The sequence below is a fragment of the Suricata suricatta genome, chromosome 14 (assembly GCF_006229205.1).
Source record: "Suricata suricatta isolate VVHF042 chromosome 14, meerkat_22Aug2017_6uvM2_HiC, whole genome shotgun sequence".
Classification (NCBI taxonomy): domain Eukaryota; kingdom Metazoa; phylum Chordata; class Mammalia; order Carnivora; family Herpestidae; genus Suricata; species Suricata suricatta.
In genome coordinates, this window is record NC_043713.1 from 36693940 (window position 1) to 36717914 (window position 23975).

The window sequence follows — 23975 nt, forward strand, 5'->3', positions numbered from 1 at the left end:
TTTTTTTTTTTTTTTTTTTTTTTTTTTTTTTTTTTTTTTTTTTTTTTTTTTTTTTTTTTTTTTTTTTTTTTCGCTTTATACTCTGGAATACTCTTTGTTTACATTCACAAAGTCTTCCCTTGACTTTTTTCTTCATTTATTCAATGTTTATATTTTTGAGAGATCATGAGTAGGGGAGGTACAGAGAGAAAGGGGCACAGAGGATCTGATGTGGGCTCTGTGCTACCAGCAATGAGCTGGATTTGGGGCTAGAACACATGAGCCATGAGATCATGACCTGAGCCAAAGTTGGACGCTTAACTGATTGAGCCACCCAGGAACCCCAACTTTTTTTTTTTTAAAGGAAATGGAGAGTATATGATGAATACAATACCTTTCATTCTAAGGATTAATTTTTGTTTTCTTCTATTCTTAGAAATATTTCATCTGGATTATAATAATTCTTTAAATTATTTTAACTCTTCTTTCCCCATATTTTTGTTTTTAAAAATTTTAAATAGCAGTATAGTCCTGTCCCCTTTCCATGTTCTAGAAGTTTGTCAATTTCTGGTCCTTATTCCCATTCCCATTTCCAGAACTGCCATGAATTTTTTCGTTATAAAATTTTTATTTCATCTGATCATCTGGTGAAAAGAGAAACAAATATAGGTTTGTTATATAGACAACTGTCCTAGAACTCAATATTTCTAGGTGACTACAATGTGTTCAATATTTCCTACTATCTAAAATAGGAAGTTTAAAGTCAAAGTTTAAATGAATTAGTCTGGTATTTGGAATTCAGCAGTTTGATTGTAGCTCATCTTTCTTCCTTAATCCTCCAGTTATCACATTAAAGAATCAATCATTCCCTCTTACCCTCCTTGAGATGGTCTCTGATGTTCCTTAAACCTTCTGACTGGTGCCTGGAATGGCCTCTTTTTTCCTCATCTAACCCATATTTTACAAATTTATGTATTTTACAAATACAAGCTCAGTTCAAAGTCCATCTCTTCTTAAGCCTTTATGACCATCCTAGGACAGCCTAAATTCTATAATACTTAAAACTATTTACTGGGGAACCTGGGTGGCTCAGTCAGTTAAGCATCCAACTTCAGCTCAGTTCATGATCTCAAGGTTTGTGGGTTCGAACCTCATGTGGGGCTTTGTGCTGACAGCTTAGAGCCTAGAGCCTACTTCAGATTCTGTGTCTCCCTCTCTCTCTCTCTGCCCCTTCCCCATTCATGCTCAGTCTTTCTCTAAAATAAACATTAAAAAAATAAAAGAAATTTAAAAATTGAAACCATTTATTGAGTTCCATCTGAGTAAAGTTTTCTTTGTGGCAGCAATGTCAATTTTTTTCAACCTGAATTCTCTGCCATTTTTACCCTGAAATACAAAATAATTTTACCTAAGTGGAATTAAATTTAAAAGCAAATGCTTCATGATTTGATATCTTCCCGTATAATAAAATATTGAATTTTTGATTAGGTGCGCAAGACATGCTGAGGGGAGAAGAATAGACAGTTTTCCAAAGAAGACCTACAGATGGCCAACAGACACGTGGAAAGATGCTCAACATCACTCATCAGGGAAATGCAAATTAAAACTGCAGTGAGATATCCCCTTACACTAGTTAAAATGGCGAAAATCAAGAACATAAGAAACAACAACTGTTGCTGGGGATATGGAGAAATGAGAACCCTCTTACACAGTTGGTGGGAATGCAAACTGGTATAGCCAATCTGGAAAACAGTATGGAGTTTACTCAAAAAGTTAAAAATAGAACTACCTTACAATCCAGCAATTACACTACCAGGTATGTACCCAAATAATACAAAAATACTGATTTGAAGGGATACATGCACCCTAATGTATACAGTGTCTACAATATCTACAATATTGTCAATATTCTACAATACCCAAATTGTAGAAAGAGCCAAACGGCCATTGACTAACGGATAAGGAGATGTGGCATATATACACAATGGAATATTACTGAGTCATAAAAATGAATAAAATTTTGCCATTTGCAGTGACATGGATGGAGCTACAGTGTATTTTAATAAGCAAAATAAGTCTGAGAAAAATACCATATGATTTAACTCATATGCAGAATTTAAGAAATGAAACAAAACTAACGATCATGGGGTTGGGGGAGAGGCAAACCAAGAAACAGACTCTTAACTATGAACAACAAACTGATGGTTACCAGAGGGGAGGTGGGTGGGACATGGGCTAAACAGATGATGGGCATTAAGAAGTGTGATTGTAATGAGCACTGGACATTGTATGGACATGTTGAATCACAAAATTGTACATTGGGAAACTAATATTACACTGTGTTAATTAAGAAAAAATTGAGTAGTGTGCCTGAGTTAGGCAATTTCTTAAATTTTGTGTTGAGCAGGAGGCAATAGTGATTGGATATTCTTATTTGAAAACATCTTCCTAGAAGAACTCTTATCCTGGTTGGAGGCAATAATGTCATTATATGACATACTAAGCACTCAATTCTTTTTTTTTTTTTTTTTTTTTTTTTTTTTGACAAACCAAGCAAAGCTTTTCTCAAAGCCAGGCACTGAGAAAGATGCTAATGGTTCAGTTCAATCTGTAAGCCAAAGCAATGTCGTATGAGTGGCATTACCTCACATAAGTCTGAAATGTATCACTCCCCAAGAGCAAAAATAAATGTGAAGGACAAGAATCCTGTGAGAGAAACTCTACCAAGTAGATATTATGTAGCCTAGTCATTGCCTTGGAAAATCCTAACAGAACACATCAGCATTTTGAAACATCATGGTCCAGTGAAGGACTAACACCATACTCCAAAACAGGAGTATGAAGTATTGGAAAATAAAAAAATCCTCATGACCTAGAATTTAGTTCTCTAGGGAGGCACTGAGGCTTATCTTGACCTTTACTGTTCGTGTTCCCTAACATAGTTTGATGTTAACCCGATAATCTCGGATTCATTTGAACTGCTGTCTTGAGGACCGAAACATGACTAACTTTAGAACAGAGGCAAACACGTCAGTGCATGCATTTTAAGCAGAATGATATTTGAAGAAAGGAAGGCTGAAAATCTGTCATCCCCAGTACAAGCCGCTGAGCAACCTCATGCCAAGCCAGTTTCATAGATTATGCAGAATCCACGAAGTATAAATTAAGTGCTTAATGCCTGGGACAGGAATGATAATTAAAATAGAATGGAGCATCTACTTTTCTTTAAAATATTATGTTTGGGAAAAATTACACGTAAAAAAATTAAAATCCAAGGTAATACACACTCTGGAATAACGTAGTAGGATAATTATTCTCAGGAGGTGGAAACACACAGAAGACTTCCAGTCAGGGGGATTATTTGACCAGTTAAGATTTGTAAGCTTAAAACCTACCAAAGTTAGCTTTGAAATAGATTCCTTAAGCCAAACAATAGCAGGTAGGAGTCATAATAGTAGGTTAATTCTATAAACTATTCTATTGATCTTAACACTGAATATGTGTTGGGCAGCATATAAAACTGCTCACAACATAAAATGAAACTAAAAGGCAGTATACTGAAGTTTGCACCTAGTATTGTTACAACTGTGTAAAATTATATGAATGACGCCTAGATGGAAAAGAGAAAAATAAATCATTAGGGTAGGATTGTAAGTGACTTGCTTTTCAGGATTTCTGCTATTACTCTCAATAATGGAAATTTTGGCAGGACTACAGAAGTAGAATATCATATATGTAAGACATTGAAGAAGGTTACAGAGGGTGCCTGAGTGGCTCGGTCAGTAAAGGGACTGACTCTTGGTTTCGGTTCAGGTCATGACCTTACGGCTCTGTGGGCTCAAGCCCTGCATCAGGCTCTGTGCTGATGGCGTGGAGCCTGCTTAGGATTCTTGCTCTTTCTCTATGCCTGTCCCCCCAGTGCACTGTCTCTCTCAAACTTAGGAAAAAAAAAAAAAAAGGCAGGCAACATTGGAACTGTGGGAAACATTTGATTAAATGAATGTAGATAATCTACTTCTTATAAGATATACCATAAGCATACTTAATTACCAAGTAGTTTAACTTTTGCCTAGATGGGAAAAGATGATGGTATAGGTCTGCTTCTTGAGTAATTCAAATGATCAACTGTACATCATCTATGGCCACAGTAGTTGTATTTCCATAAAGGGTAACTATTATCAACATAACTGAAATGCTGGGAGGGTGGGGAGGGCAGGCAAGGAGAGGAGGAATACAGGCACAGCGAGAGATAATCAGAAGCAAACACACACAGTCATTTGCCTCCTATTACCTCTATTCCACTTCCAATTCTACTCTGAAGGTTTTCTGCTTTTCTGCTAATTCCTGATATGTATATCTAGCTGTGATTACTGATTGTGGAAATAGGTTTGGACTCACATTTGCTTGGGTACTAATCTTGCCTCTACTACTTACAAAGCCAGAGGCCTGAACAAGTTAGTAAACACTGAAACTCGACTTTCTCATTTATAAGAATTATAAACAAATTTCATGGAGGATGTATAAAGATTAGCAAGATACCCTGTGTGAAGTGGCTAACACAGTTCCTGTGCACAACAGCCATTAAATTAAGTTTGTTCTTGCTCCATTTTTTTTCCTTCGTACACAGGACTCTGGTATTCAAGTATTTGACAGTTTAGGTAAAATGAAGGTTAATCTACTTTAGCTCTAGGTTGTTTTCACATCTTGCTCCTTCCCCTGTATTTACCTTTAACACAGACCAGAAACCCTAGGCTATAACCAACTCGATGGCAGAATGAGGCCAGGCCAGACTTGTTTGGACATCAAAGACCAGGAGTTTCCTGGGCTGGCTCTATTGGTAAGCTGTATTTAAAACTGCGGTTCTATCTAATCTGGCTTTTAGAGCTGGCTGCCCAATACAGCCGCATGTGGCTGTTCACGTTAAGAATGAAGAAAATGCATTTGAAATGTTCACAGTCACATTTCAAACACTCAGTGGGCACATGTGGCTAATGACTGTCCAATCAGGTGGCGCAGATATAGAACATGATCACTGCAGAACATTTAGAACTCTGCTCTAACGTTCTGAAGCTATCAGCGGGAATAAGAGGTGTCCTAGGATGGGTGCCCATCATATTTGTTATTTGGCATCTTTCGGACTGGAAAAAGAAACTCCGATGCTGATGAGGGGGTAGAAGAAATGCCTGATTAGGGGCCTCGATATACACAAGCATTCCAGGCACCAGCATCAATAGCATTCTTTCCCACATACCACAGCCCAGTTGTAAAGTGATAAGGTAGGTCAACCTCAGAGTAATTTTAGTGACATTTGTGCTAGCAAGGATGAGTAGCAAATCCTTAACCAAACCCTGGTGCCCTGTGCAAAAGGTTGAAATCTCTCTAGATCCACCACATTGCTGCAGGTAGGATTACTGAATCACTATATTGCGCACCTGAAACTAAAAGAACCCTATGGATATAACTATACTGGCATTTTTTTTTTTTTTAAAGCAGGACTATCTTATCAAGATATACGCATTAAAGGTTTCCTAAGCAGTGGCGTTTTTTAGTTTCCGCCCAACAGAGTAGTGGGCTCTGACGCTACAAGTATCTGTGATGGGCAGGAGTAGGGGGAGGGGACACCAAACTACTCCAACTGTTCAGTGTTCGCTCTGAATTACTCGAATCAATTGTTAATTAAGGCTGGTCCCTAATAATCTACTTTGTCAACAGGGGGCCCTCGTAAGTTACCATCCCTGCAGTCATCTCAAACTCGTTATAAACCAGAACATTACCAGCCAGTCACTCGGGACCTACAACATTTTAAATAAAGCATTAGCCCACTTTAAATAAAATACATGTATTGTCCTCATGATCAAATTTTCATGTTTCTCCCACAAAGGAGCTCTTAGAAAGTTTTTATCAGCTCAGGCACATGTGCTTCATCTGGACTGCTGAGCCCTGCTGAGACCCCTGGGGGGGGGGGGTCAGGGGGAAGGCGCTCTGCCTAGAAGACCAGCACAACTATTAATCCATGGTCTCCCAACCTGAGCGGGTGTCACCGCTTCCGGATCAGCCCTCTGCCTCCCTCGTCAGCACTCTGTCATTATTCATACACCAGACATTTTAATACTCTTTCAGTTTCTTTAGATCTCTGACCCTTCCACCTACCCCTCCCTCGCAGATGGTCTTGCCTCTGACTTCAGAGAGTATTGAAGCCATTAGATGGGGATTTAAGTTTCCTGCCCCCAAACCTACACATTCACCTACAGGGTAGCCCTCTCATTCTACTTCTTGCTTGTTACAGTGAAGAGGAGTGTCCAGGCCAGTTACCTCCTGTCTCCTCGAAGACTTGCCTGGTCACTTTCTACCAGACTTTATGTGCTCCCCCCTTTTCTTTTAAATGGTTTTTTAAATGTCTTTATTTCATTTTGAGAGACAGAGCAGAGAGCGAGTGGGGGAGGGGCAGAGAGGGAGACTCAGAATCCAAAGCAGGCTCCAGGCTCTGAGCTGTCAGCACAGAGCCCGACATGGGGCTCGAACCCACAGACTGTGAGATCTTGACCTGAGCCAAAGTCGGATGCTTACCCGACTGAGCCACCCAGGCACCCCATGTGCCCCTTTTCTTGGCTCCTTCCCAGCAGCATTGAACTGTACCACTCCCTTTTATTATTATTTTTAGAAATTTTAATGTTTATTTTATTTTTGAGCAGGGAAGGGGCAGAGAATGAGAAGGAGACACAGAATATGAAGCAGGCTCCAGGCTATGAGCTGTCAGCACAGAGCCTCACATGAGGCCCAAACCCACAAATCTTGAGATCATGACCTGAGCTGAAGTAGGATGCTTAACTGACTGAGCTGCCCGGGCACCCCAATAAATAAATGGTTTTAAATATTACAGAATTTTGTGACAGGTGTGAGATATCTTATTGGGTTTAAAAAAATTTTTTTAATGTTTATTTTTGAGAGAGAGAGAAACAGAGTTTGAGTAGGGGAGGGGAAAACAGAGTGCGGGACACACAGAATCCAAAGCATGTTCCAGGCTCTGAGCTGTCAGCACAGAGCCCCATGTGAGGCTCGAACTCACAAGCCTTGAGATCATGACCTGAGCTGAAGTTGGATGCTGAAGCAACTGAGCCACTCAGTCACCCTTCTTTTATCTTAAATCAACTTTTCTTCCCCATAAATTCCCCTTTCTCTAATCATTATAGCCAAATACCTTAAGGCTTATCTAAATCTACCCTCTCCACTTGCCCTTGACTCCACCTTCTAGATTCCAGTTTGACTAGGCCACTGAAATTATCTTCATCAAGATCACCAACTACCTCTCTGTTGCTAAGAATCAACAGGCACTTTTTAGTCATTATCTTACCCTTTGCAGAGCATTTGGACTTATCAACCCTTTGCTTATTCTTGAAATGCTATTTTCTTTAGGCTTCCATGACAACATAGTCAAATGCTCTTTCTCCTGTGTTTCTGTCTCATCGTTAATCTCTGTCTTATTGTAATAAATACATGGTATAGAAATGTTACCATTTTCACCATTTAAATGTACAGTTCAGTAGTATCAAGTACATTCATGTTGTTGTGTGACTGTCATCGGCATCCATCTACAGAACCCTTTTCATGTTATAAAACAAACTCTATACCCATTAAGTAACTCACCTGTATCTCCCTCTCCCCAGCCTTTGAAAATCACCATTCTACTTCCCCCTATCTATGAACTTTATTCCAGGTAACTCATGAGTGGTATCACACAGTACTTCTCTTTCTGCGGACATTTTCTTCAACATAAGGTCCTTACATTTCATCTGCGTTATAGCATGTAACTTAATTTCCTTTAAGACACAAGAATATTTCATTGCATGTATATACCATGTTTTGTCCCTTCCTCTGTTAATGGGCACTTGGATTGCCGCTACCTTTTGCCTATTGTCAATAACGCTGCTATGAAAATGGGTATATTCTTTTTCTTAATCTACCTCCTCAATATTGGTCATCTTTAAGGTGACCATCTCTCCTGGGGAAATTTTAGTTATACTCACAGCTTCCTGCTTACATGCTAGTGACTCCTAAAGCTGTATTTGTGGTTCATTTCTCTTTTGGGGTTTAGATCCCAAATCCCTACATATATTCAATTCATTTAGATGTCATGAGCACCCTATACACAACATGTTCAATGCTAAGCTTCAGATTCTTGACATCACACTTGTAATGTTCCGTTACCCTGTGTTTCCTATCTCAGCAGTAATACAATCAGACCTCCCACTTAGACAAGGCACCTGGCTGTCACCCTCTCCAACCGTAACACTGCCACTGGCAGAACTTCTGGGGAGCCCACTCAATTCCATGGTCACCAGGGGGACTGTTTCTCACTATGGCATCATTAGGACCCCCTGATGGGGTTCCCAAGGGTCAGTCTGTGCTCCGCTGAAACACCCCTCTCTTCATTAGCCCCTCTACATGAAATAGTAATACCTCCCGATAGCTCTTACCTTATTTTCCTTCTTAGCACTGAAATAGTGCTTACCACATAGCAAGTCTCTATGCACATTTCCAGTGATTTAACCCTTCACCTCTTCCTTACCCGATCCTGTCTATCCCACTTTCTAAGTTGTATTCAAATCCACCCATCTCACCACCCCAGTTGCCATAGGGACCATTTTAAGATCTGAAACTGGCAGTTTTACTCCTCTACTTCCAGCACTTCAACCATCACTTTCAGAATCCAACCCAGGGGCACGTAGGTGGCTCAGTCAATAGAGTATCTGATGTTGGCTCAGGTCATGATCTCACAGTTCAGGAGCCCTGTTTTGGGCTCACTGCTGTCAGCACAGATCTGCTTCAGGTCCTCTGTACCCACCTCTCTCTCTGCCCCTCCCCCACTCGTGCATGTGGACTCTCTCTTCTCAAAAATAAACATTAAAAAAAAAACAACCCAAAGGTCTTTGCTGACCTGCCAAGGCCCTTCTTGATCTGTCTTTCATGCCTCTCTTGATGCTCTCATTACCAAACCTTTTTCAACTCAGCCAATATGCCATATGCTTCCCTCATTTTCTTCCCAGGTCTTTGAAGAGGCTGCTAGCCCTTCTACCTGAAGGACTCTCCCTTCTCTATAGTCCCTTCTCCCCAACACCTGCTGCCTCCTCCTTTACCTTCAGGTCTTAGAGGAGAGGTCCCTGCCTCTTGGAAGCCTCACCTAATCTCCCTGCTCCAGATGTAGCTTCATTGTCCCTGCTGAGGGTTCCTGTGGCCTCCTACCTTTCTCCCTACACAGTGCTTAGCGCCTTGCTGTGGTCCGCCTGCTCCGTGAGTGTTCCCTACATTGGGCCATAGCTGCATCAGGGTGCAGACATGGAATTTCTTGCCCAAAATGTACCTTCTGCCCCTTGCACAGTGATGGGGCCATGGTCAAGGCTTAATCTTTAATATATAATTTTTGGGAGCGGCTGGGTGGCTCAGTCAGTTAAGCATCTGACTTCCGCTCAGGTCATGATCTCATGGTTCATGGGTTCGAGCCCTGCATTGGGCTCTGTGCTGACACATCAGAGCCTGGAGCCTGCTTCAGATTCTGTGTCTCCCTCTCCTTCTGCTCCTCCCCTGCTCATGTTCTGTCTCTCTCTCTCAAAAATAAAAAACAAAAAAAAATTTTAGTATATAATTTAAAAAAAATTAGCCTGAAACATTTTAAACATCCAGAAAAATAGAAAAAAATTGTATAATAGCATCAAATACACTCCTACTCACCGGCTAGATTTTGTAATTGTTAATATTAGCTATATTTTGTGTAATCTCTGTATGTGACACAGTTTAGAGTTAAGTAACGGAAAATTCCTAACTCTTACCAACATGTCCATAGGCCGCATAAAATAAGCTACGGAAGGATGAAGAACCATGATTAAAACCCTCTAACTTTCTCTTTAAGCATCGATAAGTGAAATTCAGAACTGAGAATATTAAGTTCTATGCCAGATAGTCTTATAAATGTATTCTCATTGCATCATTTAATTGTCCTGAGCTTTATATACAAAGGGCCCCTGTCAAGAACCGGTAGCTCTAGGAGGGAAGGAGAAAGAGAAGTACCTGCTGAGTGCCCAGGACGTGTCCAACACTCACATGACCTCCAAGTGTTCTTACAACAGACTCAAGATGTAAAAACTCACTGTTGCCAACTTACTTGCCCAGATGCTAAAGAAGGAAAATGGCAGATGTGGGTATTTGTCCCACATTTCCCTACTACTCATCTATTCATCATGGTTTTAAATTTTTTAAATAATTAAATTAAAATTTACAATTACAATTAAAATTTAATTTAAAAATTAAAATTTAAAGTTTGTTAGCAGGGGTCTGAAATGGATAAAACATGTATGGCTTCTACATGCAGGAAAAAAAAATGCACAGGCTAATTCTCTTTTCAGTTCTTATTACCCCTGCGGTCTGGAGTGGTAGGAAAAATTGCAGCACTGAGCACAGAACAAGCAGGGAGTGAGTCAGAAGCTGGGACTGGTGCCTGCACTTGGTCAAACATCCAGTGGTAGGTTTAGCACTTAGCTCTCCTCACCTAAGAATGTTCATCTCTAAAATGGAGTTGGATTAGATTGAGGTCCCTTCTAGCTGTTTAAAGAACAAGATACAGGGCGCCTGGGTGGCTCAGTCGGTTAAGCCTCCGACTTCGGCTCAAGTCAGATCTCACATTCGTGGGTTCGAGTCCTGCATCAGGCTCTGTGCTGACAGCTAGCTCAGAGCCTGGAGCCTGTTTCCAGTTCTGTGTCTCCTTCTCTCTCTGCCCCTCCCCCTCTCATGCTCTGTCTCTCTCAGTATCAAAAATAAATAAAAATCATAAAAAAAATTAAAAAAAAATAAAGAACAAGATACACATGAAACCCTTTTAATTCTTAGTGATTTGCTTCAGTTCTCAGCTGGGGAAGGCCAGAGATCCCAGCCTCAGCTCAGCGAATTCTGAGTGAATATACTTACTGGGGACAGAGCAGGGAGGGGGCGAGACGTATAGGCCAATTTTTATTGGAATGTTAGGTCAGCCAACTAGAATAATCTTTAAACTTACAGAAGCAGTTTCCATATCATAATTTGTAGGAGATCTAATGAGGAAGACTGTGTCAGAAGAGGAGCCATGACAAAGCTCCTCTTCTAGAGGGGACTCTGGCTTCATCCCTACCCCCAATGGATCCTCTGCTGGACAAGTCATTATATGTAGCATGTATTTTTTAAATCAGTCAATTCCATTAGATGCTAAGTTTTTAAGAGCTCTATCTTGTTTACCCTTATAACCTTAGCTTTGAGCAAAGCACCTGGCACATAGTTAGCAATCCAAAAATGTTTATGGTATGAACGGCCAATCTCCCCACCTGAGTATTCCAATCCAACTTGCTTCCAGAGTTCAGCTCAGATGTCATCTCTACCCCCTTGCCCCAACCTATCCTTCAAACTGCCCTCACAGGCTCCCAACCTTTCTGTATTTCTCCTATGGTGTATCTCATTTTGTATATGGTTATAGAGATTACGTATATTTATCTTAGCTTCCCAATAAGGTTACTCTCAGACATAAGCTATCATGTGCTCACCATGGAAGATCTACAATGTGTAGTTTAGAGCAGGCACTCAATAAATGTTTGTGGGAAAAGCTTACATTTTTATATGTATATCAAAGCAACTAGAACAGTTCTTCACATATAGGAGACACTCAAATATTATTGAATTACACGCTCTTTCTGATCAAGTTGTGGTGAGGCTGTACTCTCGGTTTGCTAAGGACTTCAAACCTTTTGGGGAGAAACATGATAAATTAGCTTAAAAGTCATAAGAATGGTCATATCTTTGAATAATCCACTTCTAGAATTTTGTACTAAGGAAATAGACAACAAAAATATACAAATTAGACTGAACCAAACCAACCAACAATAACAAAATTGGAGGCTACTATGGCATGTTGATAGAATAGTATTCTAGGGACAGTTCTGAAGGTCTCGAAAGAGGCTTATGACTAACACTAAGTAAAACACAAAGTTCACATTCAATATAGAAAAATAGGAATGCTTGCGAGAAAAGAAAATATACAAAAGAAAAGAAAAGAAAAGAAGTTATCTTGGAATGGTGTTATGGGTGATTTTCTTCTTTCCAAACTTTCCTATAAATACGTCATTTTTATAATAAAAATTGGATAGTCAATCTTTCCTTAATGTGGCTATAGTTTCCATAGATTTTCCATATTCCTATTTAGTGAGGACCAAAGCATAAAATTAAATTGTCAACGAAACAGCTATGCTCCAAGATTTAACTCTAGGATTCAAAGGATACCTCTCTCGGGAGGCTATTCTGGTAGAAGGTGCAAGTATTGTTGTGCATCGTGCAGAAACAGATTTGGATAAGAAGCAAGCAGCTAGACTCAGCCAAGGATTCTCAGGAACCACACAAGTGAGTGAGAGGACTCACTCAAGCAACTATTAATACTAGTTTCTGAAAGAGTTAAAGAAGGAGGCTGCAAGTCAAAAGGGATATGAAGAAAAAGGAAAGGAATTAAGAATAGCGGTCTTCTTGGTAAGGAGACAGGAAATGGTGGAGAACTATTATCTCAGAAGGATCTATAAACTATGGTTACCAGCCAAATGCCATCTACTGTCTGTTTCTATAAATAAAGTTTTATTGGAACACAGCCAAGCCCACTCACTTATGTATTGTCCACGGCAGTTTTCACACTACAATGAGTTGAATAGTTGTGACAGAGACTGTATGGCCCACAAGAAAAAGGAGCATTTGTCCTGTAGTCCTAGGAATTAGGACATTTATAAACAGGCGCTCCGTTTAGGCATTGAGATACTTTTTTCTAGTACTTTTTCTTTGACATACCAGCCTAGGAGATAGGGATCTATAGAATTTATATTCCAAATACAGATAGTTTTGCCGGTGAAAGGGGGTGCTAACGAGACCATGCTCCAAGACAACAAAGTAAACCAGGACTGTCCCAGACACATGGGCCCCCTACCAGAACGACTCTTAGCAAAAGAGGTTTCAAAGAGCACTCAAGGTCTGCTTTTAGGTGTATGAAGCAAGCTGAGATGACTCTCCTGGTCTCCTTGGTTCTTTCTATTTTAATTGCCCTCAGATGCCTTTCCACTTCCTTCTGTCCCAGCTCTGGTCCTAGAAAAGTCCAGCTGTTTGGATACTCCTCAGAGTTTAGTATCTCGCATTTCATTAGAGCAAAAGGAGAAAAGTTTACTCATCCCGTTTAAATAAATGATTTCACATCAATACAAGAATTTGATACCTGCCAATTTCACTTGGTTTAATATCAAGACAACTCCTTAAAATGCTATTCATTTTTTAGAATTGATACTTTCTCTTCTCAAATAATTAAGAAATGACCATTAATCACAGCATTTATCACAATGAAACCCCAAACTAATTATCCATTGATTTGAGCTTTCAGTACTGATACTTTTTTTTTTTGTAAAAACTTACCATGTTGGGGGAAAGAAATAAAACTAAAGGTGTTTAGAGCATTTTTGGTGATGTCTTGGACGTTTTACTGAGACTATTCTCTGAACAATTGTAGCTCACAGCAGTGAAACCTCTGTGGATGGCTTTCTAAAGATTGCCATCTGGTGGAATTTCAGTCAATTGTTCCTTTGTTCTAGGGAGCTGCTGGAGGTGAATGGACCTTGAAGGCATTAGGTAGACTCAGAATACCAGTGAGAAGTCAGTCAAGTTCAAATGAAGGGTCTCAAATACACAAACCAAACTGGGGGAAAAATAAATATGAGGCTTTGAGTCTTTGTCTCTTTCCCAAATCCTCTCCACTCTCTATTGTAAAGTCTGAGCATTTGCCTTCATTTGATTATAAATAAATGACATAAAAATTTTGTTCACAAATAACACTAAGTGTCCTGAGATTACTTGACAACATCTTGATATTCTTCCTTCACTTATCACTAATAATATCTCCAAAATTAAACTTTAATTGGTTTGGCCATTTTTAGAGGAATTGCTGATAGCAGTTAATTAGCCTTAATACACTTGGGAGATGGGTTATAGTTTGAAAAATAATGTTTTAATGAAGCATGTTTACTCGGATACTTTAATTGTAGAAGGGATTTTGAAACTTGTTACAAAGGCATCAATACTTCAATTTCATCTGTAGACAAGGATTCCCACACCATTTTATATTTAATCCTTACCTTGAGCATCCAGGCTCTCTCCCTGGCTGTCGAGATGAACTGGACCGGTGAGAAGTGGGATTCTGGGATAATAAAAAAAAAAAAAGAAAGAAAGAAAAAAGAACATTTAATAGGATGATAACATAGGAGCAAAGAGTTACAACTGAGTTTGTTGGGTGTGGTTAGCAATGGAAAGGGATGTTGAAACATATGCACAATAACAAAATACAGTTAGTCTTACCCTAGGAGAGAGATTAAGTTAGGCAAGCCATAGGGTTTTCAGTCTATATTTTAGATCAGTTTTTAGGTTGATGATGGTTTGTGAATATTTAGTATAATGTCAGTTTTATGAAAGTAATTTGTTTTCACTTTCTCCCTGATAGTCTGATGCAATGAGAATTCATGTATCAGCAGGAACCAGAGCCTCTCCTGGGATATCAAAGACCAACATCAAACTTCTTTAAACTTCAGCTTATTTGCAGACTTTATCTTATTCTTTTAGAGTAGGCTCCATACCCAGCACAGAGTCCGACGTGGGGTTTGAACTTACCCCTCTGATGGTCAAGACCTGAGCAGAGATCAAGAGTCAGATAGATGTTTAACCGACTGAGCCACCCAGGCACCCCTATTTCAGGTTTTAGATCTAGTGTTAACACAGTATTATTCATCTAGTCAGAAGATATTTTTAAATAGTTTATTTTTTAAACTTAAGAATTTTTTTAAATCTTTATTTTTGAGAGAGAGTGAGGCAGTACAAGCAGAGGAAGAACAGAGAGAGGGGGAGACAGAATCCAAAGCAGGCTCCAGGCTCTGAAATGTCAGCACAGAGCCCTACACAGGGCTTGAACCCATTAACAACGAGTTCATGAGCTGAGCTGAAGTCAGATGCTCAACTAACTGAGTCACCCAGGCACCCCAATAGTTTATTCATTCTTGAGAGCATGTACACACACACACACACACACACACACACACACACACACACACACACACACACACAGAGTGGGGGAGGGGACAGAGAGTGATAGGGAGACAGAGAATCAGAAGGGGTCTCCCTGCTGACAGCAGAAAGCCTGATACAGGGCTGGAACTCACTAACCTTGAGATTGTGACCGGAGATGAAGTCAGATGCTTTACCTACGGAGCCACCCAGATACCCCTAGTCAGAAGATTTTTAAGAGGATAAGCATTCTAAGCAATGCCAGAATCCAACTTAAAAATATATATGGTGACAAATCATAATTTATGTCAATTACCTATTTCTCTTCGAAACATGCTCTCGCTACATGATGAGACAGTAAACTGATGAAGGAAGATCTAATTCATGAGGCTAAGAAATGCGTCTTAATTCCAGGTTTTGAGGATACAGTGTCAGGGTGGGGAGTGGATGGCTACTGGGAAGACAGTTTATGGCTCAAGCTGATGCTGCTAAAAAAAGACCCAAGATGTGTATGTGAACATCCGATGTGGTCTTTCCACCACCCAAGAAACAAATCAGCAAGAACTGCTGCCTCTCACTGAGGCCCTCACCCTGCACATTGCTCTTCTGAAATGGTCCTGGAACAGAAAACACAAATGCCTTTGGTGCTAACTTGGTTTTTTAAAAAGTCAATTGCATAAAAATAAAGTATTCGTGGCATATCCGATTAAATGTGATTAATTCTAGACATAGTTCTGGAGATGTTGGTGAGAGATCTTTTCTTTTTTCTTTTTAAGAAAGGAGTGAGGCATTTTACACCTTTTCTATAAAAGAAAGTGGAGATGGTAAGATAGTGGAAGAAAAAATAGAAACAAGATAGCAGGTGCTGAGAAAATACAAGTAAAGGTAAGAGCTGATTTTTTCAATGTTATACTATTCAGTAGGGGGGCTTAAAAGGCATTTGTAAATTTGGCTTGTTTAAAAAACATCAGAAAATTTAATATACATGGTTTTAAGGACCGAACTCCAAGAAGATAATTTTTTTCTTCCAATAGAACAACTAGAATTTCTTTATATTTTAGAGCAGAGTTTAATTTCATGGGTATTTATCTTTCCATAAATTTAATGGTAGTTGATTTTTAAAAACCAGATTAAAAAAACATGTTCCCACCCATGTCATTTTCCTAAGTCCTCCAATCTCCCAGCAATTAACTGAATCACACTAAAATTTTCATTTGCCCTATTTATTAGCTATGTTACCAGGGAAAGTACTGGCCACCCAGTTAGAAAGCAAGAATATAAAAGTTCCTAGTTTACCTATGAACTAGACAATTCACCTGCAGAAAACTCAGGATAGGCTGTTTACAATTGGCCTTTTTCTGCTGTCTGACAATGACCCATTGCTCATTTTTCAACAGCTGTAATGGATCAGTTTGAATGGGATCATTTACCGAAAACTATGCACCAATCATTTTACACATTTTATCTAATTGAGTCTTCAAAGGCTTAATATCAATTAAGAAACTGAGGCTCAAGGTAGTGGTGCAAGATGTCCGTATCATGCATCTAGAAAGTGACCCTTTTTACAGAGTTTAATGGACTCTAGTGCCTGCTCAACCTTCCATCTTTAGCATACCACTGTCAAAGCCAGGCCTTCCCCACAGACTTGAAACCCGGGGACAGTCTTTGCTCTGCTCTTGGCACATAAGTGCTCAATACCGCAAAACCTTGCAAGGGTGGAGGTTTAGGCTGCCCCACTGGTGGGGGTGGCAGGGGAGGCAGTTTTTCCGTGTGATGTGTGAGAGCAGCAAAGCAGTTCTTATCCAGAAATTTCCCACCCATGTCATCTTCCTAAGTCCTCCAATCTTCCAGCAATTAACTGAATCACACTAAAATTTTCATTTGCCCTATTATGTATGTATTTATGTAGAAATTAAAAATGGAGCATAGTATAAGTACAATATAGAAAACTATGAAAAACAGAAAGCCTTTGAGACCTAGGGCGTGGCAAGGAGTTCTCAGCCTTGATGCCAAAAACACAACCCATGAAAGGGAAAGTTAAATACACTGGACTTTATCAAAATTAAAAATTTTTGTCCCTGTGAAGTGGATGAAAATACAAGGTATAAACTAGGAGAAAATATTTGCAAATCATATATCTCACAGGAGGACTAGTTTCTAGAATATATAAAGAGTTCTTAAAGCAGTAAGAAAAAAATCAATTGGAAAGTGGGCAAAAGATACAAACAGGCATTTATCTGAAGACGATATATAGTTAATAAGCACATGAAATGATATTCAACATTAGCCACTATCTGGGTGAAAATTAAGAATCATAATGGGGTATCACTACACACTTAGCAGAATGGCTAAAATAAATAGTGACGCCATGAAATACTGATGAGGATGTGAAGAAACTACAGCAGTCACATCGCTTGTAAGAATGTAGAAAGATTCTGATACTTTGCCAAACGTTTGTCTTGTTTGTTTTAAAATGCAACTACCATACAACCCACCAATTGTACCTCTAGGCATTTTCCCAAATTAAAACCTATGTTTAGAGCAATTTTGTTTTAGCAGTTGCCAAAAGCCAGAGACAACCCAGATGTCCGTCAACAGATTAACAGTTAACTTAACTGTGGTACATCCCTACCATGGAAAGCTACTTAGCAATATAAGAGAACTATTGATACATACAACTTAGATCAATCTCCAGAGAATTATCATGAGTGAAAAGAGGCTATCCCAAACGGTCATATACTATTTGATTACATTTATCTGACATCCTTGAAATGAGAAAAGTGTAGAAATGGAGCACAGATTAATGGTTGTGGGTGTGGAAGGGTAAAAAGGAGGGGTGGCAGGAAGAGGGGGTGATTATGAAAGGGCAACACGAGGCATCCTTGTGGTAGAAATGTTCTGTACCTTGAACACGTATCAGCGTTGATAACCTGGCTATGATGTTATAAGTTTGTAAGCTGTTGGGGCACCTGGGTGGCTCAGTCAGTTAAGTGTCCAACTCTTGATTTAGCTCCAATTGTCATCTCCTAGTCATAGGATCGAGCCTTCTGTTGGGCTCTGCATGAACAGCAGGGAGCCTGTTTGTGATTCTCTCTCCTTTCATTCTCTACCCTGCCTCCCCTCCCCCTCAACATGACCAACATAAAAATCTCTAAAATGTTACCCCTGAGGGGAGAATGGAGTCAAGGGTAAGAGGAGAGAGCTCCATAATGTTCCTTACTAGTCCATGTTAATGTACAATGATCTAAAAACAAAAAGTTTAATTTTTAAAAGATTGGCCAGTACCTACAATTGAGCAGGAATCTCTCTCATTTTCTTACCTTTTCAGAGAAGAACAAAAGCCCCAAGAACGTGTGCAAGATAGGGTTGGGAATTTGTCCCACTTTGCACAGACCCAAGAAAAATATCTCACCCACGAGTCTAACATTTGGAAACCACTGCTGACAGTCCAATCCTGCCTATCTTAGAATTCTCTATTATCCCCCTTTTCCATATTAACCTTTACAAACTTTCATTTAAAGTTAAAAAATTTAAAAAAATAAAGTTAAAATATTGATACAAATACATTTAAAACCAGAACTAATGTCTAAATAGCAGTTTGAGATGCTCTGCATTTTTGAAATGATCTCTCTTAACTTCAAGATCATGCTATCCAAGAATTTGCAAAAATCCCCACCCTTATTGGCTTAGGACTAGCATTTCATCTCCCGTGGTTCTTGTGGATGACAAGGTAGGTGTTCTGTATTCTCAACTGGGTCACACTAAAGAAGAGCACAACTGTAACCACCCCTACCTAAGAATGAGCTTGCCGGGTTTTCTTTCACGTTAGGAGAGACCACATTGATCCCTCCTATTCCTTTTTTAAGCATTAGGCAGTTTCTCAGAAATGAGCCAGCTGCTTTCTCTGGGCCTGCTGGTTTTAACTGAAGAGAGCAAATATCTTTGTTAGACTAAGAGTCACGACACGACCAAACTCTAACAAAGCACATTCTCTGGTGCTATAAAAGTCCATTTTCCCTCATCCTCTAGAAATTTCAAATCCTCTTTGAGCAAACGCAGAATTCTGGCATCCCACGTGTGGGACGTAGAACATCTGTCCTAGCTTGAGAGCCCCGTGTAAAGGCTGCTTCCATGTCTGACCATAAAGCCGTAGGCACCTAAGAGGTATCAGCGTCAAGAAGGAGTTGTCAATATTTTCCAATCATGCCCCCCCATTAAAAGATCTTGCTTTTTCTTCAGTGTCCCATATCTATCCAGTGAGGCTTCTGATCAATGCAAGGTTATGGCATTCTCTGCACAAAGAGATGGGAGTCACTGCCCGTCCAGTTGCTCCTGGCTTTCCTTTCTAAGAAGGGAACACTGCTGGGACAGCAACAGAGGTTTTCCTCTCAGGAGAAGGGCCAAGGGATCTTCGGACCTTCAGAATGACTGGAGCCTCAATCTCAACCTGCTGGGGCTGCTTTGAGATGCTGAATCACTCCAGTTATAGATCACATGCTTTAGTGTGGGAGGTCCACAGCTTTCTAGGAATAAAGCAGCACGTAAGCATTAACAGCAAGTCAGACTCTTAATCCTTAGGCTGATCCTACTCCATATCAGCCTTTTGAAGAGCTCTGCCTCTGCCAAGCCCCACTTCAATCGGCGGCCTCGGTTGGGGGGGGTTGGACTCAGGGCCTTCCCTGGAGCAGCAGATGGAGGCCAAGAGCCAGCCCAGTTCCACTACCTCAGGGGACCCGAGGCATGACTGCTGGGAAGCACAGAGCTGAGCACACAGCAGGGAAACCAAAACCAAAGGAGATTATCTGGCAAGTAAAGGAGGTCAAATTACACTGAATCTTGGGCACTGAGTGTGGTACAATGCATTCCTCTCAAGCAAGGCAGACTACAAAATGACCCATATTGTATATTTAAGCGTTTTTGAAAAATTATAGCTGGCGGATAAAGGGATTTTGGTGGCATACATTAAGAATGGTAATAATGTTATAAACTTCTTTTGGTCGTGTGATTTAGGCTTCTATAAAAATAAAATATAATCCCCCCCAAACTGTCTTAAGTCATAGCTATAATAAAAGAGAAATTCAGTTTATTTTCATGCAAACAGAGCCTCAGCCTCCTCTTAGAATCCTCCTTTATCCATCTGCTACTTCCTATGTGAACCAGGATTAAAATAATTTCAGAGTGCCCTTTCTATTCTAGAATAGACTATCCACAGTGCTAAAGGCACAAAAGTAAAATTAAAAAGACAGACCTGAGAAACTACTGGAGAAATACCATGCGTATTAATTTTGTGAAAGGTTCTTAATAATTACATGACTTCCACTACCTTTTTATCTGTTTTAAATCAGCTATCCTTGAGAATAGTTGGAATGGAAGAACTGCTCCTTTCCTCACAAGTTGACTGCTAATAAAATGTAGCAGAATGTTCACGAATAAGGAAAGTAGCACAATGAAAGGTATCAGATTCACTTTAAGAGCCCAGCACACAAATTTAGGGTTTGGGTTATAGTGGAAACTAAATCCTCCCTTTACAGGTGTCCTATCTTTATAGTCTTATTCTTTTGACCATCCCAAGAAGAAATACAGTAACAGGAGTGTTTAAAGAGTAACAGGAGATCTAAATTAGACTTTGGCCACAGCAAGAAGGTTGTTAGGACACCAGGTAGGGAGGATTGCTAAGACCTCTCTCAAAAAGTGGATAACCATTGTCCAATTGTAGTTCTGTGTGGGAAGATTTTCAGTGGTCTGTTAAAAGTGTTGAGTGAGTGAAACGTCTTGAAATGTGCAGCATTATTTGCTTAGCCTCTACCCCCCAAGTTCTCTGTTGGGGCTGGTGTGCATCCTGACAGCCACCAACACTGTGGGGGGGGTCCTACTGTGGGGTCTTCTAGAGGAAACCCACTTACAAAATATTTGGGGGTCGGATCAGTAATTATTTAATGGGGAGATGTATGCTGAACTCCACTCACCCAGAATCTACTAAAGCTCCAGAACTGAAGTACCAATTATGTTGTCAGGGAAAAAGCTTGGGTGGGTGGGTTGCGGATTGTGGGGAAACAAGCCCCAATCTGTTACAAGCATTAAATCCGGGCAAAATACCCAACTTGAAATGTTTCTTAAAACCTTTTTTTTCCCCCACAATTATGCAGGTCTATAGCTCTTCATTTTTTTGTAGTTCTATGGTTTGTTGGCACAAATACGACATGCACATAAGCTGTCTGTTATTTTCTTCACTGGGCAGCCTGGCTTTGGGATTGGTGACTGATGGCCAGCTTGGCTGCTCTTTCCACAATGGCTCTGTGGTTCTTGCAGGAGATGTTGTGAGTAATCTCTACACAGTAAGATTTGTTGCACATCAGCAGCTCTGTAATCTTCTTGACGTTGTGGACCAGAAACTTCTGGAAAACACTGGAGAACATGTGTTTGGTTTTCTTGTTGCTCCTGTAGTTAATGTTGGGCACAAGATCCGGCCCTTAAATCTTCTGTGTACTATTGTCAGTGCCTCAGGGTTTCCACCAATTGTGCTTAATTTTGACACATCGGTCTGACAGGTGCCAGATGAACTTCTTGGTCCTCTTTTTAACACTCTTGGGCTTCACCAGAGGTCTCACGGTGGCCATGACCCCAAGCAGGAGATGGCCACCACCTCTGCAGGCAGCACCAAGGAAGAATAGGACTCTTCATTTTGTAAAAATGTTTCACATGGATCATCTCACCCAGATCTTGAAATCTCATTTCTTTCTCCACAGGCTCACTGTGCTGGTCTTTTGGCTACTGCCTTTTGCTCCTTGATTTTTCTTCCTCAGAAACTCTCATCCACTATGGAGTTGCAGAGCCATCTAAATCAGGTTTTCCCCCAGATGGGTCTCCACCACCCCCCCACCCCCACCCCCGCACACACACACTCTCTGCCTTCCACGGAGCCTTTTAGACATTCCCTCCTGGTCATCTCCCTCCACCTCAAAGAAATTAAATGCTACCAAATAGATTTTGTCTGTTAGAGTTGAGCTTTAGATGGCCACAAACCACCGTAATATCTAATTTTTGTCCCCATTGAGAGGGCATGCTCCAATCCAATTTGAACACATCCTGCAATGTCTCTGCACTGAGATGTAGGGACACAACATTGAGCAAGGTGGCCCTTAGCCTCTTAGTGAGCTACAAAACCACTTTTGGCCTAACCCCTAAAGAGAATCATCAATCAAAGGAGCTTATTGTACAAAATCACACAGCTTATAAAGGACAGAGCTGGGACCCAAACTCTGGTCTTCTGAGTTCAAATCACATGCTTTTCCTATGGATTCGTTCTGACCCATTCTCCCGTTTTCTTCCCCTATGTCAGGCTCTCTTTGCATTTTAAAATTTAATTTCACATTTTTGAAGCAACAGAGCACTGAGTTTTAATTTTCATAAAAATTTTTATATATCTTTCCTATTCATTCATTTGTTCAACATTTATTGAACACACGAGAACAGTTACCTCTTATGTGCAGCTAGTATGCGTCAGGTGCGGTCCTAAGTATGTTCCCTGAATCCATGCATTTACTGCCCACTATAACCCTCTGAGGGATGTGATTTCTTACTTTTATCTTATAGATCCATGGAGGCTTGTGACAGGGCCAGGACTGTGGACCTCATACCATGTTACATATCTGTTCTGTCCTGGGCACCCTGCTAGGTAGGCGCAGGGGCTCTACGGGGTGAGCAATAGACAATGCAGCCATCCAGTGGCTGACAGACACACTAATAGTGATGCACAAGGCTGTGAATGCAAGCACACGGACACAGAGGGTCAAAACAAAAAGGAAAAATGTATGACTGCTGTTCTCCTGGATGATCTGTAGGATTTGAAAGCCACGATTTTCCTCATTCTTAAAATTAGAGGAAAAATGTCTTTTACTTCTCAGATTCCTTGATGGCAGTGCTTTTCAGATCTCAAGGCACCTGGGAATCTTAAAATTCAGATTATAATTCTATAGGCCTGGGGTGAGGTCTAAGATTCTGCCTTTCTAGAAAGTTCTAGATGATGCTGCTGGTCCAGGAACTACACTCTGGGTTGCAAGGCACAGAATCTATGTTCAGAACTCTTCCCACCATCTGCTAAGTGCTGATCCGGGCTGCACTTGGTTAGATGGGCCATACACTCAGATGATCCCAACTGACGTAAACTCACTTACAGCTCAGCCCTTGTCACCAAGGATGGACCAAGCAAAATTTAGGAGATCAAGTCCATCCTTGGGGCACATTTTTCCTTGGTTCTCCACTCTCCCCCAACATCCCTAATCCCCTAGTGGTCAGGTACTCATCAAGAGTTTAAGGTCCTTAGAGAAAGTTCTCTGCTTTCCAAGAGGATATGTATCTAATTAGCTAATCTGTGCAAACGCATTCGGGAGTGCTAATCACAACCATGTTATTTCGTCTCCGCTGACCCGAACAGCTGGTTCTGGATCCGGTTACACTGGCGCCCTCAGTGAAGCCACGGTTACCATCCCCTGCGTGGAGAGGGCGCTCACTGAATTTACTGCGCACACCCCCAGCGGCTGGAGACACAGGAGGGTCCGCACGGGAGCTACTAAGTAGTCTCTCTAAAAGCAGAAAAGGAGAATACTTAGAAGTTTGCCAAGGCTAACTCTCTTGGTAACTCTAGTTTACGCGAACTGTCATTTTGCCTAAAAGCAGCAGGTTCAAAGCAGCTTTTGAGATTGCCAGCACTTTCCAACACTCCCGGACAGGTCACCATGACTTATCTAGGCACAGTTGCATTCTCTCTTTTTTTAAATGTGTAATGTTTATTTATTTTTGTGAGAGAGAGAGAGAGAACATGAGAGAGAGCGAGAGAAAACACGAGAGAGAGCGAGAGAGAGAACACAAGAGAGAGAGAACACGAGAGAGAGAGAGAGAGAGAGAGA

General features: G+C 40.5%; 1 protein-coding gene across 2 annotated transcripts in view; it reads right to left on the reverse strand.

Annotated features, from left to right (window-relative positions):
• The window catches only part of MAPRE2 (microtubule associated protein RP/EB family member 2), a 153712-nt gene that overhangs the window by 111480 nt on the left and 18257 nt on the right, over window positions 1–23975 (reverse strand). For both annotated transcript variants that reach the window (XM_029922064.1, XM_029922062.1), the window contains exon 2: window positions 14151–14212. Coding sequence is in view for 1 of the 2 variants with exons in the window: in XM_029922062.1 (XP_029777922.1) it covers window positions 14151–14212 (62 nt within the window). In the remaining variant the exon portion in view is untranslated. The remainder of the gene's footprint in view (window positions 1–14150; window positions 14213–23975) is intronic.